General features: G+C 36.0%; 1 protein-coding gene across 1 annotated transcript; it reads right to left on the bottom strand.

Moving 5' to 3' along the window:
• Window positions 1-2126: 2126 nt before the first annotated feature.
• LOC140876189 (phosphoenolpyruvate carboxylase-like) lies at window positions 2127-9614 on the bottom strand. Its single transcript, XM_073280077.1, has 11 exons — window positions 9504-9614; window positions 9174-9361; window positions 6748-7139; window positions 6521-6605; window positions 5302-5524; window positions 4795-4898; window positions 4593-4680; window positions 4355-4509; window positions 3224-4222; window positions 2748-3134; window positions 2127-2590 (listed from the first exon to the last, which is right to left on the bottom strand). The coding sequence occupies exons 2-11, from the start codon at window positions 9339-9341 to the stop codon at window positions 2297-2299; spliced, it is 2895 nt and encodes a 964-aa protein (XP_073136178.1). The 5' UTR covers window positions 9342-9361; window positions 9504-9614; the 3' UTR covers window positions 2127-2296.
• Between the last annotated feature and the right edge of the window lie 11255 nt (window positions 9615-20869).

Consider the following 20869-nt stretch of genomic DNA (forward strand, 5'->3'; position numbering starts at 1 on the left):
CTCAAATGATAGTGGAGATACGTATCGAAAAATCATGGTTTCTAATGAAATTTCAGCACATTGTTCTCAGGCTCGCAAAAATATCCATCAAGCTACATCCAATGAAGATTGAAATCACAAAATTATGTTTCTTTACTTGTAGCGACCCAAAAAATATATTACAAGAATCACTTATAGATTTCATTATCAAACTATTAAAAAAACTACATTCAATACAATAATATCTAAATTGAAAATCATGCATTCATTCATATAACACATGACACACAAAAAAACATTACACCGTAACAAATTCAAGCAGCCCATTTTTATTTTAATGATAATAAATTATCAATATCTAAGTCATAATGCAGCACTATAACCATTATGATTTGGAATTAAATTGGTATAGTCGAGAACAATAAGAAATTTCAGCTACTCTATCTCAAAATTGCAGTAAATGAGATTCATTCACACTCACAGACGGAAAAACCAGATATTGACCAAAAATCTGTACAATTCACACGATGGCACAAAAATTTAATACAATCACTAAAACCATAACAAATATCAAAGAATCGCTCAAACATATTCCATAAAAACAATAACAATAAGATAAACAATGAAGATCATGATTTTATTCATAACATATTCCACAACAACAACAAAAATCATAGAATCACACTTTTAGGCAGCAGATTTGAATACTATAAAGATCATTCATATAATATTTATAATTTAGTACTAAACGATAAAAATTGACAATAATATCGTTATAATCGAGAACAATTACGAATTTCAAATAATCAATCCACAATTGGTTGAAATGAACACAGGCCCACTCATATACATAAAACTTAAATATTGTCCATCAAATATGTATAATTCATGTGATGTATGGAACTTCAACATAACCACAACACAACATACACAAGTAGACAACCCTCAAAGAATAACTCAATTGGAAAAAAGAAAAAAAAAAACCCTATCATCAAGACGAAATTTGATATAAAAATTTCTTAATTTTCATAAAAAAAAATTATACCTTAAACTTGTTGGTTCGATGCTGTTTTTTCGCAAAGAATTCGAAATCTAATGTTTCTTGGCTTTAAACTCCTTTCGCCTCAATTTGTTGCACCAAATGTCGACACAAATATGTAGATCGTCGTTGATTTATCCGTAAGTGTTCAAGGAGAAAGAAGATTGGGGAAACGTTGGATTGGAAAGAGAAAAGAACTATTATTAAATATTGATTTATTGTTCAAATGAGTATTATTGAGTTTTTTTTTAAAGTTGACGGGAAATTTCGTAATTTAGCCTAAATTAGGGAGTTCAAACACATGTTAGGCTTTTGTCAGAGAGTGAAAACATATAAACTCTGAAACAGGGACTGAAAAACAATTTGAGTTTGTTAATGGGGATTTAACGAAAATTTCCCCTTATTTTAAACATAACAAATTTTTTTTTGAAATCAACAAAAATATTTTAAGACACCAAAGATAATATAAACTTAATATTCCGTGTAATTATTCCATATAAAAAGGTTATATTGTAACTTGCTATCTTTGTTTCCCATTCACATATCAGACTACCATTACTAGTGATGTGAAACATAACTCAACATCCCAGGTTTCAGATAAACTATAATTTAAATGTGGCCACAAGGTTCTCGATCCAATGATCCACTAAGATAGTGTTTGGGAGTGTTTTGGAGTGTTTTCAGAAAGCATTTTTGAGCTTTTCCTTCACAAAATAAATTGTGAAGGAAAAGCTAAAAAATGGTTTCTAGAAGCATTCCGTAATACTACATAAGTTTCAAACAAGGTTGCAAGTATTATTAATTACTCTCCTAACAACAATTCCCCTAATAATTGCACTTGCAATCCATAGCTAAAATCGAACAGTTGACTAAAGCTCTTACACCAAATTATAGGATCAAACACTTATTTTACCAAAAAAACATAACTAATTATAACGATGCAACTCAAAATTTTAAACTGTACAACAGTCAAAACCGACATCACTTGTCGATTGCTAATCTCCCCGCCAATTATTGTTCCCAAACAAAATTTCATATTTTGTTAAATTTCATGATGAAAACGAATTTTAGTCTTAATATTATACGCACACAAAGTTTTTATTTTATAATAACTAGTTCATATAAAACCAAACTATTGATCTCTGATTATCAATAGATTCAAGTCTTTCAAGCTTCACATACATTTATGAAGAGGCGTAAAATACATCAAACTAATGGCAAGATGCACGCCGAATCTTGGGGTGTGTAAACCGAATAAACCGCGAGGAAGACTTTATTTTAGCCTGTGTTTTGCAGTCCAGCAGCAACACCCTTCATGGTTAAGATGAGAGTATCCTCTAATCCGGGGGCATATTCGCTCGTTGGGTTCAAAGTGATCAGCTCTGCAGCAGGTTTTGAATCGATATACTCCTTGCTAATATGCGGCCTCAGCTTCACATGGTAGTTTGGCTCACGAATTCGCTTCAAAGTATAAGCTTGGCATACATTCAAGGTTGTGATGTATGAATCACGTAAACGGAGCCGTTGCTTCAAGTATGGATCTCCTTCCAAGATTTCCTTGTGTGCAGCTATCTGTAAAAGAGAAAATTATTACAGTCAAAACCGACTAACAAGACTATTCTTGAACATATTGCCTAGAACTCGACGACGCTGTCTTGCACATATAAAATAAAGACAAAACATGGCTGTCCTTATGATAATATAGCAGACATAACCACAAGAAATTTACCTTGAGCAGAAGACTCTTGGTTTCCTCATAGTTGGACCTCAAACTCTCACCGAATGGCAACAAATCTTTAGACACAAGGAGTTTGTCATACAATGCAGCAATACCGGGGTCTCCCTTGGCAAAAACCATCTCAACTAAATCAATGGTGACTCTAAAGAAAGGCCATTCGTTATACATTGCCTGAAGTATTTTAAGGTTTCTAACGTCTTTTTCAATGGCGTATTTGAATGCTGCTCCAAAACCGAGCCAAACAGGGAGATGAAATCTCGTCTGCGTCCAGGCAAAGATCCAAGGAATGGCTCTCAGTGATTCAATGCCTCCACTAGGCTTCCGTTTTGATGGACGGCTACCTATGTTCATTCGGCCATACTCCAGTTCCGGCGTGGCCTAAAATAATTCACACAAATGTTGTATGTGACTCAAATGGATGCTTAAAATTCAAGTTATAGATAATATAACATATCATGGTTGCTTACAAGGCGAAAATATTCCACAAAGCGAGGTTCGTTGAAGACTATTGATCGGTACTCCTCAGTGGCAACAACAGCAATTTCATCCAAAAGGGCACGCCATTCAGGTTTCGGGGCGATTGGAGGATGCATTCCATGTTCGAGCGTAGCGGCAGTAAAACGTTGGAGTGTTCTGAAACACAAGTGCTCCTCTCCAAAAGATTGTTCAATAACTTCACCCTGAACCGTAACACGAAGAGATCCATGGATAGTATCCGGTGGTTGAGACAGTATAGCAAGGTGAGTCGGACCACCTCCTCGTCCAACCGTTCCACCGCGACCATGGAACATCGTTAATTTTACACCATATTGCTTGGCAACTTTGATAAGCTCCTCCTGTGCCTTGTACAGTTGCCAAGCAGCAGATAGTCGACCAGCATCCTTGCCAGAGTCTGAGTACCCGATCATGACTTCCTGTTTCCCATTGATATGATTTCTGTACCAATCGATGGAGAAAAGACGAGCAACAGCAGCAGGAGCAGCCTCCAAATCATCTAATTTCTCAAAAAGTGGAACGACCCTCAATGGCTGATTCACACGGCATTCACGTTGCAGAAGCTCGACTGCCAACACATCAGATGGTGAAGTGGCCATTGAAATGATGTAGGCACCAAAGCAGTCTGGTGGAAGTTCAGCCAACACATGAAAAGTGTTTAAAACATCGGAAATTTCTTCTGTTTCTGGAAGGTCAGGTCCAAACAAGGGACGCTTGCCGCTGAGCTCAGACAAGAGCCACTCTTGCCTCTTTTCCTCGGACCACTCTCGGTAAGAACCTATTTCTAAATGTTGGGTGATGGCATCTAGGACATCAGTGTGCCTGTCAGATTCTTGTCGTATATCGAGCTTCACGAGCGAAAGTCCAAAGGTGGAAACTTGCCTTAAGAAATCAAGCAAGCTCCCATCAGCTATTGGCCGGTCCCCGCAGGCGCAAAGAGATCTGTAACAAAGTTCTAGGGGTTCCAAGAACTGCATAAAATTTACAACGATTCAGTTTCATTTATCTATATACGTGTACATTTCAATCAAATCACTAATAAGGAATAAGTATGATGAATTATAGAATATGTTAATGGTTTGAATATGGAAACGAGAGAATACCTGCTCAATATTGGTGTAAGTTGCCTCTTCTGGGATGTCAGAAGTTTCTTGAGCTAATAAATGGCGAGCACGTTCACGTGTCTGGTAGAGCTTGTCCCTCACATCTCCAAGAATCACACGATAGGGCTCGTTCGGCGGGATTGTTTTCCAAAATTCTAAATCACAAAATTTCAATATTCTGAGTCAGGAGGGAAATTTAGAGAAGCATCTTTGAATTATTACACAATATTGTGGTCACCTATGAAATGCTTTGCGTCTCTCTTTGAATATCGATGGAGTTCATCTGCTCGGACACGAAGCTCATCGCTGCAACGCCACATGGATAACTGGAAAAGACAATGAATTTGGAATAAAATCAGTTCTCAAACTCATTAAAAGAATTATCTATACACCTATAGAAAGACACAAAAATATAATTGTTTGCAGTTATGATTAAATACCTCAAACATGAGGTCCTCTATTTGTGAATAGTATAAATTGGCGGCCATCATTCTGGCCAGCAAGCAAACATCCCTAGTGACCTCAGGTGTTACCCTTGGATTGCCTGCAATTGATTTTTACAAAAGATGTTAAAAAATGAGCTGTTAAGTTCAAGTAGCAGTCAAAATATAGTGAAAAGAATGTGCAATATAGCATGATATTGAAATGGTTCACGACATATCTCTTGATCAATACTGCAATTATTAGCCTTTTATATAGATAAAAATATGGAGACAAACATGACAGAAAATCTTCAATACACTAAATCATACTAAGGTAATCGTATCAAAGATACATCATACTCTCGATAATATCAAATCTAATTCTAAAGGTAAATCGGCGTGTGTAAATCCATATCATCCTACAACATTTACATACTTCAAACCATCAAAACATGCGTAAATGTTAGCACAGAAACTATTTAATAACGTTCAAGCACATATTTGTAAAGGAAAAACAAAAAATACCGTCACGGTCTCCACCCATCCAAGAAGAAAATTGAATTAGAGGGGCGTTGTACGGAACCCGTTCGTTAATCCCTATATTTTTAAGGGCGGTGTCAACTCTGCGCAGAAACTTTGGAACACCTTTCCAAATCGTTTCATGAAAATAGCTCATCCCTGCCCTCATTTCATCCTGCGGAGTAGGAGGAGTCCGGCGGATTTCGTCCGTACGGAAAGCAGCTTGAATCTGAAAACATATATAAGACAATATGCAAGCAGCGGTTAACTCATTTAATCATATAAACTAGCATATATTGGATCAAACATAAGACACAAACAAACACAATATTAGTGTTTTTGAGGAAATGTTCTGAGTCGAGTAAAAACGTAAAAGTAGGAATTTATTGTCAGTGCAAAACTATTAATTCAGTATTCCACAAATCATCATCAACTTGCTCCTAGTTTGAAGGCCATATGGGAATTCACTTTTCTTATGGTGGCACGTGCGCCTGGTGAATACAAGTGATGAAACAAAAACGAGCAATCACAATTAACAAATCAAATGGAACAGATCGGTGAGACAGTACATGAACTTATGTGTATATGGAAATCTGAAAATACTGATAATTCTGGAACTCGGTAAATATACTTCTTTCAAAGAAATGTCACAAAATCGAAAATATGAAACAAAGAAGGTTCAATAAAAACAATATATATTCATGAGTAGTCGAGTTCAGAATGTACAACATTCACACTGCATCTTACACAACTTATATTCATATTTTGTCAATATTATAACATGGAAAAGCTAAGAAATGCTTTCTAAAAGCTCTCCCAAACACTACCTTAAAGGAACAAGTGAGGTTGAAAGTGGACAAAGCAGAAAAACGTGTGATCCTGGAGGGATTGGAATCATGTCCCCAATATCTAACAAGTGGAGCAAACATATTTCTAAGCATTGTAATTGCTCAGGCAAGAGGAGGGACAGGAAACAAAAGATGCTATTCTTGTGCCCGATAACCTAGTGGTGGTGTGTTACCTGGGAAACCTTACTGTATTAACGTGTGAAGTGTCACTTTCAAGTTATCTGTAGTGGGGGGAGGGGGGTGTTCTTATTGTGGTTTTTCAATAATATGGGTTTTGTGGCTCTTGAAGCTTCCATAAGAAATCGATAAACTATGTGTCAAATGGGAAATGAAACAAGCGGCAAATTTCTGCCCATAAACTAGGAACTGAAGTTTACCTCCCTCTGTAATGCTTCATCAAGCTCCTGTTTATCATCAGGAGTAATGTCTTTAGCATATAACTGCGCCAAGTTATTCCGAATCCTGAACAAATTGAATCAGACCATAAATTTCTTAAGCAGATAAAAAGACCTTCATTAAATACATCCATTCCAAAAACCAAACACATTCATTAACATTTAACACAAAGAACACACTAGAGAGTAGAGATAATCAGAGAACCAACCTTCCATGTTTCTGAAGCAACGATCTTCGGACAGATTGAGTAGGATGAGCAGTGAGGACCAGGTCCACAGTCTGGTTCTTCAACGCATCAAAAACTTCCTGTGGGGACTTCTTCATATCAACCACAAGTCTCTTGAGCGTCTCTTCTATGTCTGATTCAGTGGCCGCGGAGTTCTCATCTGTATAATCTCCTTTTTTCTTTTTGATTCTCCTACGATAAGCAAGCTGAACCTCCTCAGCCAAATTGGCCAAGTTAAGCATGTGAGAAAAAGCTTTTGCTACAACAATAGAATCCCCAGGGTCCAAACTTGTCAATACGTTTCCGAGCTCTTCCAACTTCTTGGGGTCATGCTTACCTTCATACTCCGCGGAAAGCTCATAACATTCTTGCACCTAAATATGGTGAATTCCACTCACTTTATCTATTCATGTGTGATTCACATAATCAAAATTGAAAGCAAGAGTTGAAGCATTAATAAAATGCCTCATGATATACAGACCGAGTCTCCCCATCAAGTTGTGCAATAAGATTTGACCAAAGCAACACAACAGAACCCAATCAGGATTCTGAACAAAATAATATATAATGAAGAGAATTCTATTAAACTAATACAAACACAAAGACTTCAATAAAATGACAACTATTATATATTTATCAATGATCTTTTCAAAAAGTAACATGATCTGGAGAATACAAACATTTAGAACGTGAAATATGTAGTTAAGTAATGTTATTCAATAAAACAAAAAATATTACACATAAACTTAATATTTAGTGGAACACAATACTCAAGAACCCTGGCAGTACTTCCATTGAAAATACTTAGAGAGTGTTTGCCCGAGCTTATGAGCAGTTAAAATTTATTCGGTAAAAATTTTTCAAACAAGTTATAAGTTGTTTATAAAAAAGTAAAGAGTGACCTTGCTTTTAGAAAAAAATATTATTTTAACATTATATTTATTCAAACTATCTGTTTTCATAAATCTCCACCATGTTCTCCACCTATTAAATATTATTTTAAAGTTTTTTCAAATAATATCATTTTTTCTAAATTAAAATATAACATCTTTTTATTTTTTAATATAGGTTTATTCAAAAACTATTTTCGTATATGTATAACAATTTATATTACCTTAATAGCATTATACTCTTTTGGTAACAATAAAAACACTTTTAATACCAAACATATGAACATCTTTAAGTTATTTAAAATAAGTTTATTCAAACACTTTAACAACTTATTTTTAAAATAAGTCCAGAGAGCTTATAGCCTTTTAAAATAGGAGTTTATAAGTTGTTTTTAATAAGAGTTGTCAAACACCCACTTTAATGCCGCAGAAAAAATGTCCATTATTAGATACTCACGTAAAAATATTTCGGTGGTTAATTACATATATCATTCTTGTGAAATCTTGAGATTGCTGAAAACCCTCAAAACCATTAGCCCCCATATTTTCGAATCTTGAGCACAAACATCACTGAAAACACATACGAAGGGTGCGTGTGCTCAAAAATATTTTAGGGGTTAATTACATAAACCATCCCATAAATCAATTTTTTTTTATAGAAGGTTATAGTAACCTCATGTATGCAATTAACCTAATATTTCATTCAATTAATGACTATCTAACTAGAGTTAATTAATCAAATATTTAATGTAGAAACCTAACATTTCAAATGACCTATTATAGTCTATAATAATTTATTATCTCATCGCTATTTAATATTATACACTTTTAAAAAAAATGTACATGACAAATTATATAGTTTAAATATTTTTTTATTTTAGAAAAATCAGCAGAGAACAATCGAAGATGAGCTGAGATGATGTATTGTTTCAGGCAAAGCACTGCAATTTTTTCGTTAAAGCTAATAATTTTGAAAATAATTTTACCCATTGACTCTATTATTTTAAAAAATTGTAAATTGGAAAACTGAATATTTTTTTATCAAATTAATAAAAAATAAATTCTATTCTTATAAATTTAATATAGAAATAGATAAATAATAGAGTAAAAGATTATCGAAATAAATAAACTAAATTAACTCATATTATTTTTCACTAAATAAATTAAGACGAGCTATTGTAATTGGTGTAAAATCACTATTTCTACATAAATTAATATCGCAAATAAAACCAAAGAATATTCCTGGAATATGCTCTTTAAACAACAGCAAAAATTGGAGGTAGACAATGAATGATCAATCAAAAACCCAGTCAGTCCAAAGAGTGCTGAACCAACAAACAAACAAACAATCAATCAATCAATCACATAGCTAGCCAAAAATCGAAAAGCAAAAAAAAAACACCTTACGTAAAATTAATAGCATCAACCCACTGTATAACTGGATTTTTTTTAAAAAAAAATGTATTAGCTTATTAATATTTCAGACTTTTGACAAATCCAAGAATATTAAAAGCGTACCGTCTCCTTGAGATCCTCGCCATGTAAATCCTGCAAAATGTCGAGGAACCGATCCAGAAGCAGAGCATCGTACTCGATCAACTTATCGTCTTCGGACACTTTTCCGGGTACCAAAAGCCTCAGCTGCGCATCAATGGATGCCATCTTCTCCAGATTCCTCGTCGCCATTCAAATTTCAACTCCCAAAACTTCCCTACAAAACCACTGATTCTGAGCAAGACCCATGGGAAAAAAAAACAAAAAAAAAAAACAAAAAGAAAGAGGGATTTTTGTGTTTTATTGCATTGAAATTCATCCCCTGTAGTTGAAATTTGACAGTGTACGGTGTACCTCAAAATCTGGGCAGAGAGATTAGTGGAGCAGATGGGATCTGAGATAGAGAGTTGGATTCCAGCACAAGAAGAGGGTGGTGTCAATATATAGACAAAAGGAGTCCACGCAAAGCCATAAAATCCCCCTATGTTATTATATTACTAGTACCCAGGCCCACTCGTTCTCCGCCTTCTATTATCTATTTTTTAACTAAAAATAAAAAAATGATAATAATAATAAATAGTGAAATAAAAAAATGAAATTTTTTGTAAATAAATATTCATAAAAAACAAAAAAATTATAATAAAAATGAAACTTTCGTAATTACATAATCATCCAAGGTGTTTTTGCATTATATATATAGTATAGATATACTCAATTTAAATTCATATATTTATTTTATTTGAATTTAAATAATTAATTACATTTGATTATTAAATTAAATAATTTTTCGTAGGAAACAAAAAGCTTTTAGTTTTGTCTGTGTGTTGGTTAGTAACAATACCTTATCCGTCTACACTAGTTAGCCCCAGAATATATATGTATCATATATAATATTTTTCGAATTTTAATTTCGTATGTAATTTTTTTTTGAGAATATATATATACATATAGTGATGGACGATGTTTATAGAATTACCACGTATAAAAATGTCAATAGATAATTAATCTTATATACTATTACTAAGATTTTAATTTAATGTTTGTATTTAATTAATTATAAGAGAGATGACATTAAAGAAATATAAAAGGCATACATAATTAATGATAAAGAAGTACTTTTATTGTATTCTAAAGTTTTTTATTTTTGCAGATCATGACTATTATTAAATGAAATGGTAATTTGTTTGTTAAACAAAAAAGATATTTTACCTTTTCAGAAAACTCATAAATTTTTATATATTTGTTTAGTGCAAATTGCTTTTAAACCATTAACTTTAGAAGGACTACCAGAAAGCTTTTTAGCAGCTTTAAGAGATGGTAGAAATTTAAATTGGAAACAATCCCTTATGAGAATTATTTAATCTAGTCTGGCTCATGGACTAGTATATTTTGATGTTTATATTAACCTTTCTTTATCATTATCTAATATAAATATTCTTGATACTTTGACATTAAATTTTAAAACTCATGGTTATAATTATACTCCTGGAACATAAGTTATATGTATTTGTTATATAATTTACTTTAAACATTTATTTACTTTAAATCATATGTGTAAAAGAGTAGATAAGGATTTAAATGAAACAATTGTTATAGAAACAAAATTTAGTAGATCTAAAATTACTACTCGTAGATCTATAAAATGGGAAGATATTATATTTCCTGAAAATTAGATTATTGAACACTGTTCCTAGAAATCCTATAGTAAATAATAATTTACACAATATCATTAAGAATAATGAAGGATCTATAGAAATACAGTTTCATAATGAACAAAGAAGATTATTGTCATATTCTTCTAGATCTCTTTCTAAAACTAGATCGATGTATTCTCATATTTCGCCTCTAGATTATACGATTGATATGTAACGCCCCGTTTTTATCTTAAATGAGTTTATTTGAGATAATCGGAGAATACAGAGTTCAATAGCCGAATTGATTTTGATCAGTGTCTATTTTGTAAAATTTGGATTTTTTAAGGACTAAAACGCAAATAATGGATTTTATATATTATCTACTCTAGTTGACTTATTCCAAGCACTCTATATTCTTCCTCTTATCGATTTCCCTCCATTGAAACGCCTTTTGAGCTTTTCAAACTTTTAAATTTCTCCCCGAGCTCGATCCGGCCGTTGGAATTTAATTCTGAAGTCAGTTTAGCGATCACTGCAGCGAGAGCTCCGTTTTATCGTAAGTTTTTTTACGATCGGATACATTCTATTTTTCGAATGTTGTTAGAATCATTCGAGATTCGAGTATGTTGTTCTTGACAGAGTTCTGATCGTTTATTATCTGTCGGTTTTGAAATAGAGCGACGTTCGGATTTGTTATGATTTTTGGAAGCCTATTTTCGAAAATCTAGTTTTGAGATTTGATGGGTTTGCCTTGTTGTTGTTGTCTTAGCATTGTTATGAGTTAGTATCGTTGTTAAACTGCTGTCTGCGTTTTCGGTTTGTTCAGTTATAGTCGTTATGCCGCCGGTTTGAGTTTTTGGGATTTCGAACCGTTTTTGAGTTGGTGAACTTTGGCTTGTGAGTGATCGTTATTGTTGATAATCTCTTGTCTTCGTACATATTCGTTGGAGTTTGTCGAACCTTGTGTTAACAGCATTTGATCGTCAAGAGATTGGACGAAGAACGGTAAAGAGATTTTCTTGAGCCGTTGTTGTTGTTTAGGTTGTATAGTTTTTGATACAATCTTTTGTTGTAGCTTATCCAGAGTTGGATCTACTGCATTGAAAGGTAAAAGCAGTCATCGTTAGCGGGATAGCATACTCGGGACAACTGGTTCTCGAGTTTCCCTTAAAATCACATATTGCATCAATACTTGTTCTAGCTTGTGGAACTTGTATTTTGTCGATTGAATGAACTCTTATTATGTGGCTTATGTTTTATGTTTTGTTATGCATTCATCTTGAGCCAACTTTGATTTCAACGGGCAGAACAGCTCTTTTTGTTTAAACGTTTTGGGAGCTATACTGTGAGTGGCCTGGGTGTATAGGTTCACCTAGTGTCAGCATACTCCTTATAGTTGCACCAAAGTCTAGGGTAGTGAGATGCGTGGCACCACCTCGATTGGGAGAGTCGGTGAGTCGTTACGTGATCTTATCCTTGGGATCCCAAAAGTACAGCAGCAATCCCTTGTTTATCATAATTGATACCCCTATTTTAAATACATGCATATCATTATCTTGAACTGATTATGTTGTCTTGTAAGCATGTTGTTGAGATATTACATGTATTACTTGTTATGTTGCATTTTCTGAGAATACCATTCTCACCGGTTTATCCGGCTGTTGCTTTGTTTTGTATGTGTACTTGGCAACAGGTGGGGCAGGACCAAGTCAGAAGAGGCATGGTTAGCTTCGGGATCAAGGGATAGAAGTGAGACTCGGTTTTGAAGTCGTGTCAGCATGTCTACCTAGTGATGTTGGAACATGTTTAGATATCGAACTTCGTTATTATGTTGTATTGTTTATGCGAGCTTTTTGATTGAATGTGTTGCATGTTCTATACTTTGAGCAGTTGTTAAGCTCTAGAACTTCATGTATTAGTTGGAAGAACTGCTTTTGTAATGCATGATTATGATTTGAATGTATTGGAATCAAGTTTCTGAGTTTCTACTCTGTTTTGGCTGTGAAGTAGGGGGCGCACGGTCTGCTGTTTTTAGCAGACCGAGCGTCACCCCCTTCCGAGCAAGACAGCAGGCTGTTGTCTTGGCCTCGCTCGGACTGCTGTTTTTAGCAGACCGAGCGCATCCCCTGTTTAGCAGAATAGTGGGATGTATGGACTGGAGGCGCACGGTCTGCTGTTTTTAGCAGACCGAGCGCACCCCCTTTAAAAAAAAATATTTTCTTGCATTTCTTTCTGTCTTGGATCTTGTATGCTTAATTGTTGTTTACTCCGAGATTAATTTTTTAAAACCGAGGTCTCACATTAAGTGGTATCAGAGACGTTAAGATTCTTGGTTGAACTAGAGCGAGCGGGGTAGTTCGAGTCCGCTTGTATTGGCTCCTCGCATGTGTTTGAGTTATTTATTTTTTTATTTAATTCCATGCGAGCATGCTTTATTATTTGAGAATTAATTGAATTACTTGATTTTTTGATTTAACTTATAAAGCATGAACTACTTGAGATATAACTGCTTCTGTTATCGACTGGTATCCGGTATTCCAAGCGGTTGTAAGGGCACCAAATTGTAGCGATTGAGATATCTGTGTCCTAACATTTGGTTATCAGATGGGTCCTTGTCGAGTTATAAACAGAAACCCACCTCCAGTTATTCCTACAACTGAACAAGCTAGTACTGAAACTGTTTAGATGGATGCTACAGCGACTCCAATGGAAACCTTACTGAAGAGGTTCCAGTCGTTTAATCCACCGTTGTTGTTGGGTACAGAAAATCCAGTTGACTGTGAGAGTTGGTTGGACGACATTGATCAGTTGTTCGATTCCATTGATTACACAAATGACTGCCGAACCAGGTTAGTCATTCATCAACTTCGTGGTGTTGCTAAGAACTGGTGGATCACGACCAAGAGCTCCATAGAGAACCGAGGTACAATTGTTAATTTGAATCTTTTCAAATCTGAATTTTATAAGCGGTTTTTCCCTGTTTCGTACCGAAAGGACAAGGGAGTCGAGTTTTCTAATCTGAGGCAAGAGAATCTGAACATTGAGGAGTACGTAGCCAAGTTTGACAGCTTGTTGCATTTTGCACCGCACATTGCCGACAGTGAAGAAGCCAAAGCTGATCAGTTCATCAACGGCTTGAATCCCGACATCTTCACGTTGGTAAACACGGCTAGACCTAATAACTTTGCGGATGCATGAATCACGCAAAGGGAGCGGAAGAGGGTTTGTGGAGACAGAGAGGGAATCAGATGGTACATCAGCAGCAGAGACAGTCTCAGAACCAACCGTCTCAGTATCAGAATCAGCCACCTCAGTATCAAAACCAACAGCAGAGGTATGAAGGTGGAAGCAGTGGGGGAAACAGAAAGGATCAGTACAAAGAAAGAGGGAAACAGTTCTAGAGGCAGGTGAACAGTTCTTCTAGTTCCAGTGGTTCCAAGCAGTTCGATTCAGGACAGAGTTCTGGATCATCATCCTTGTATTGCAGCAAGTGTGGAGGCAGACACTCATCAGATCAGTGTGTGGGAGTCTTTGGGAACTGCAACACCTGTCAGCAACCGGGACACTTTTCTAAGGTGTGCCCTCAGCGTAGTAGAGATCGAGCTCAGAGTGGGAGTTCATCTAGACCTACAGCTCAGCCTGAGACATTCTTCTGCAGTTCACTCCTTCCAGCCTCAGCAGCAGAACAGACAGGGAGGTAACTCTAGTGCAAACCAGCCTCCGAGACAGCATCCACGAGTCTTTTCCTTGACAGAGGATCAGGCTCAGGCAGCACCTGACGATGTTATAGCAGGTAACTGTTCGATTTTCGGTTATTCTGCTCATGTTTTGATAGATACAGGTGCTTCCCATTCCTTTATCTCTGAGAAATTTGTGTTATTGCATGCTTTGCCTACTGAGTTGTTGCCTACTGTAGTAGCTGTTACTTCACCTTTGGGTGGAGGAATTGTTTTTGTCCGATTATTCAGGAACTCTGAACTCTGTTTTGAGGGAAATTTGTTAAAGTTCGACTGTATTGTACTTGGGCTGTCAGATTTTGAATGTGTTGTCGGTATATATGCTTTAACCAAGTACAGGGCAACAGTCGATTGTTTTCTGAAGGTGGTCAGATTCAGACCTGAAATGGCTGACGAGTGGAAATTCTTTGGTAAGAGTTCTCGATCTAGAATTTCTTTGATTTCAGTGTTATCTATGACTCGTTTGTTACAGAGAGGTGCAGAGGGATTTTTGGTTTATGCAGTTGATGTACTGAAATCTTGAAAGAGTGGGTGCCCGGTTAGCAAACTTGTAGCTAAGGGCTTTTGTGACTCTATGTATTAACAATCTTTGTTTAATATAATTTACATTCATTAATGGCATTTTATTTGTCTTTCTTCATATTGTTATATTGTGATATACTATTGATGTTTTGATAAAAACCTTGAATATACTATAGTGTAAGTAAGATGAGATAGTGAATAAAGAGAGATCACTATTATGAAAAACATCTTATAGTCACTGTATATTCTAAACAGTTCCTAGTCAATTGAGCCGTCCGCTAATAAGGATAAGGATCGCTCGAGATTGAGACTAGCATTTGTGATGCCAAGTACCACGTTTCATTGGTAATGGACATGGAGATGTTCAAAGCATGCAAATGGATATTCATATGATGAATGATCGAACTACCTTATTCGGACTTTCCAAGTGGTTATCACTTATCAAGTGGATAAATTCCGCGGTTTTGGTTGTACACCATTAGTCCTTACTACTTGAAACATCATTGAGACTCTATATGCTAGTATTGTACTTTGACTCATTTACCGACTCTATTGAGGTCATCAGGTGTCTGGATTGGGTACAGTTACGACACATATAGAAGTCGATGCTTTGTTGTCAAGGATTCACCACATACTTGCGAGTGTGGATATCCTATGCGATCTGAGGAGATATTAGTGTGACGAATCTCTGGCCAGAGTACATGATGTGTTTTAGGTTACTCGATTTTCCTAGTAACACATGCGATGTCACTATTTGATCTCCAAGATGAAATGCATAGTTATCGAATCTCGAACGACTCTCGATGCACCAATGGTTGTTGATTCGATCGGGATATATGGATGAAGGGACCGTACTGTACGCTAACCAAAATCTACTAGTTCTTGCAGGCACTATCAGTGATACCTAGGGAATCATGGGGCGATGTTACTAGACGCTCTTACCATGATTCGTTGGGCAAGTCGGAAATTGTTGTTCCGAGTCACATGGAGTTGTGAGCCCACGGCTAGCTGTATCCCTGAACCATTGAGGGTCACACAAGTAATGGATTACTAAACCCCGTTGAGATAGTTAAATTTAAATAGTTAAATTTAATGAAAGAGAAGTTGGACTTCTTAACCAAAAGGGAGTGGAATTTCCTAAAATGACATAGGGATGGGCATTTTTGAAAATCACTGAATTCGGATTCAGAAAAATTATCTTGACTTTAAAAGGTGCAGAAATGGTTTCTGTGCATATTGGTGAAATCGGTTTATCAATCGGAGTCATGATGAATTTTATATTAATTTCTATAATAACGGGCTTGGCTTGTTGGGCTTAAGTTATGGATTATGGGCCCTAAGGAGTTGGATTCCTAATATAATCATAACTTAATCTAGTCTAGAAATTATCTATAAATATATGAGTAGTGTTCGAAAATCATAAGTATTCCATCTTGCAATTTTCAAAAATCACTCATAATATTCAAGGGGAATTTTCGAATTCCTCTGTCCCTTTTGAGAAAATTCGGTCTGTGATTTTTGTGAAAAATTACATTTCGAATTAACAGATCAAATCTGTTTATTCTCTTCGATAAACATCTGATTGATTTCTAGTGCAATCAATCAGAGGGTTTTTGTTTTCTGTTCGTGGACCTTATTCCAGAGATTGATCGTGAAGCCATCGGTTCCCGGGATATACAAGAAGAGCAGATTAAATTTTGTTGGTGTCCATAATCAAGCCGTTGCTTGAATAGGTAAAAATTTAATTGTGATTTTATTTTTACTTGCATAATTTAATCGTAAAGTTTTGATACCCATGATATAGAATCGTTCCATATCGAAAAATAAAAATTTTTAAACTTCCGCTGCACCGGGTATCAATTCTTAATTGATCTGAACACGTTTTCCAACAAATCTAGCCCAGTATTTGTTGATATACCAGTGGTTAGAGAATTTGCTGATGTGTTTCCGAAAGATGTTCATGGATTGCCGCCTATTAGAGAGATCGAATTCAACATCGATTTGGTGTCAGGTACTCAACCTATTTCCAAAGCTCCTTATCGTATGACACCTATTGAACTGAAAGAGTTGAAGGAGCAGCTTGAGGATTTGATTTCCAAGGGATACATCAGACCTACTGTATCGCCTTGGGGTGCTCCTGTTCTATTTGTTCGGAAGAATGATGGTTCTATGCGGCTCTGTATTGATTACCGTCAATTGAATCAGGCTACAGTCAAGAACAGGTATCCTTTACCCCGAATAGATTACCTTTTTGATCAGCTGCAGGGTTCTTCTGTCTATTCTAAGATTGATCTGAGGTCAGGTTATCATCAGCTGAGAGTGCGAGAGGAAGACGTTCCTAAGACCGCATTCAGAATGAGGTATGGTCATTTTGAGTTTATAGTCATGCCATTCGGTTTGACTAACACTCCAGCAGTTTTTATGGGTTTAATGAACCGTATCTTTCAGCTTTATTTAGATGAGTTTTTCATTATCTTCATCGATGATATTCTTATCTACTCGAAGAACCGTACTGACCATGCAGAGCACTTGAGGATCGTCTTATAGATTTTGTGAGTTGAGCAGTTGTTTGCCAAGTTGTCTAAGTGTGAATTCTGGTTGGATCGAGTTGTCTTCCTCGGTCACATTATTTCAGGAGATGGAATTTCTGTCGATCCCAGCAAGATTGAAGTGGTTATGAATTGGCCTAGACCGACATCAGTACCTGAGATCCGAAGCTTTATGGGATTAGCTGGCTATTATCGCCAATTCATCGAGGGTTTTTCTTTTATTGCCAAGCCGATTACCCAGCTGACTCAGAAGAATGCGTCTTTTATATGGACTGCAGATTGCGAGGCTAGCTTTGTTGATCTGAAGAGGAGACTGACCAGAGCTCCGATTCTTTTTATTCCGAAAGGTGCTGGAGGTTTTACCGTGTATTGCGATGCTTCTAACCGAGGCTTGGGATGTGTCCTTATTCAGCATAAGCATGTGATAGCGTATGCATCGAGGCAGCTGAAGCCGCATGAGACTCGTTATCTGGTTCATGATCATGAACTAGCTGCGATTGTATTTGCTCTGAAGATCTGGCGTCACTATCTTTATGGTGAGTCTTTCGAGATCTTTTCTGACCATAAGAGCCTTAAGTATTTGTTTTCTCAGGCAGAGCTGAATATGAGACAGAGAAGATGGTTAGATCTGTTGAAGGATTTCGACTGTGAAATCAAGTATTATCTGAAAGAGTAGGTGCCCGGTGAGCCAACTTGTGGCTAAGGGCTTTGATGACTCTTTGTATAAACAATCTTTTGTTTAATATAATTTACACTTTTATTAATGGCAATGACTTTATCTTTCTTCATATTGTTATATTGTGATATACTATTGTTGTTTTGATAAAGACCTTGAATATACTATAGTGTATGTAAGATGTGGTAGCACATGAGGATGGCTATCATGAAACACATATTATAGTCACTGTATATTCTAAACTGTTCCTAGTCGATTGAGCCGTCCGATAATAAGGATAAGGATCGCTCGAGTTTGAGACTAGCATTTGCGATGCAGAGTACCACGTTTCATTGGTAAGGAACATAGAGATGTTCGAAGCATGCAAATGGATATTCATACGATGAATGATCGAACTACCCTATCCGGACTTTCCAAGTGGTTATCACTTATCGAGTGGATAAAGTCCGCGGTTTTGGTTGTACACCATTAGTCCTTACTACTTGAAACATCATTGAGACTCTATATGCTAGTACTGTGCTTTGACTCATTTACCGACTCTATTGGGGTCATAAGGTGTCGGGATTGGGTACAGTTACAACACATATAGGAGTCGATGCTTTGTTGTCAAGGATTCACCACATACTTGCGAGTGTGGATATCCTATGCGATCTGAGGAGATATTAGTGTGACGAATCTCTGGCCAGAGTACATGATGTGTTTTAAGAAATGGTTTCTTAGTAACACATGCGATGTCACTATTTGATCTTCAAGATGTATTGCATAGTTATCGAATCTCGAACGACTCTCGATTTACCAATGGTTGTTGATTCGATCGGGATATATGGATGAAGGGACCGTACTGTACGCTAACCAAAATCTATTGGTTCTTGCAGGCACTATCAGTGATACCTAGGGAATCATGGGGCGATGTTGCTAGACGCTCTTACCATGATTCGATGGGCAAGTCAAAAATTGTTGTTCCGAGTCACAAGGAGTTGTGAGCCCACGGCTAGCTGTATCCCTGAACCATTGAGGGTCACACAGAGTAATGGATTTTTAATCCCCGTTGAGATAGTTAAATTTAAAGAGTTAAATTTAATGAACAAAGAAGTTGGACTTCTTAATTAAGAGTAGAGGAGTAAGATTTCCTAAAATGACATAGGGATGGGCATTTTTGGAAATCACTGAATTCGGATTCAGAAAAATTTATCTTGACTTTAAAAGGTGCAGAAATGGTTTCTGTGCACATTGGTGAAATCGGTTTATCAATCGGAGTCATGATGAATTTTATATTAATTTCTGAACATGAGGGCTTTGCTTGTCGGGCTTGAACTTATGACTAATGGGCCCTAAGCTGTTAGCGGCCTACATTATAAATAAGTTATTGCAGTACAGAAATTACACACAACAGGTCACAAAATTTTCGAAAAACCCTAGTATTTTTCCTCTGAAGTGGCCGGCCCCTTTTCCCCTCTGCTCGGTAAAATCCAGTCTGTGAATTTTGAATTACAGTCTGGTTTAACGGATCAAATTCGTTAATCTCTTCGTAGAAACTTCTGATAGATTTTTTAGTGCAATCTATCAGAGGGATTAATTATCCTTTCGTGGACCTGATTGAAGAACAGTTCGTCCATCAGTTCCAGGGATATACAACAAGAGCAGAGCAATCTGTTGGTGTCCATAATCTCGTTTCGAGATTGGAGGTAAAAATTTATAATAGTTATTTAATTTTTACACACACAATTTAATCGTAAAGTTTTGATACCCATTATGGAATCGTTCCATATAAAATTTTTAAACTTCCGCTGCACCGGGTATCAATTCTGATTGATCTGATCGTCGTTCTCCAACAGTGGTATCAGAGACAGATTGCTCAGATCAAACGATTAAATTAATCGATTGTACAAAATATTTTAAGCCTCGGTTTTTGAAACAAAATAAATATTTAAAAATAAAAATAAAAAAAATTTCGGGCAAAAACCCGGGCAGCGGTTTTCTGACTCTTCTTCCTTTCCTTTGCTGATAACACACGTTGGAATCAGATATATTAAAGGTAAGTTGAGATATATATTAGCCAAATTGCAGTTTAGTCCCTGAACTTTTGGCTAATTGCAATTCAGTCCCCGAAAAAGCGATTTAATTCAATTTCAATCCTTTTCAATTTAAGAATATTAGAATTTAATTCTAAACTCTAAATATTCCCAAATTAAATATTTTCGGATTAAAATTAAATAATTCCGGGCCTTACAACGGGCGAGTCGGTTAAGGGTTGGCCTATTGCCGACCCGGACCCGAACCGGACTCCGCCCGTGGCCAGGTCTAGTTATTTGTTGGGGTTTGGATGAAAAAAGATCTTTCAAGCAACTCTTATGATTAAAAGCGCGCATACCACAGGAGAGGGTGTTGTGCTTCGTTTCACACCACAACACATTTTTCTTTCTTTTTTTAATTTTTTTTTGTTTTTTATATATTTTATTTTAAATTCATTTTTTTTACCTCTTTTGCCTTTTGTTTACTTTTTACTTTTTTTATACATTCTAATTTTTTTTATATTGTCAATTTTTTGTTATAATTCGTCTTATAATATATAACTAGTAATCGGAGCATACACTTTGTCTGT

This window comes from Henckelia pumila, chromosome 1 (assembly GCF_033568475.1).
Source record: "Henckelia pumila isolate YLH828 chromosome 1, ASM3356847v2, whole genome shotgun sequence".
NCBI classification, from domain to species: Eukaryota; Viridiplantae; Streptophyta; class Magnoliopsida; order Lamiales; family Gesneriaceae; genus Henckelia; species Henckelia pumila.

What these genes read in the sequence shown, in the direction of transcription:
- LOC140876189 (XM_073280077.1), bottom strand. Translation starts at nt 9,341, where the DNA reads ATGGCGACGAGGAATCTGGAGAAGATGGCATCCATTGATGCGCAGCTG. An exon ending in GCGAGGATCTCAAGGAGACG is followed by an intron (nt 7,140 to 9,173) that starts GTACGCTTTTAA and finishes CACCATATTTAG; the next exon opens with GTGCAAGAATGTTATGAGCT. An exon ending in CCAAGAGTCTTCTGCTCAAG is followed by an intron (nt 2,591 to 2,747) that starts GTAAATTTCTTG and finishes TCTCTTTTACAG; the next exon opens with ATAGCTGCACACAAGGAAAT.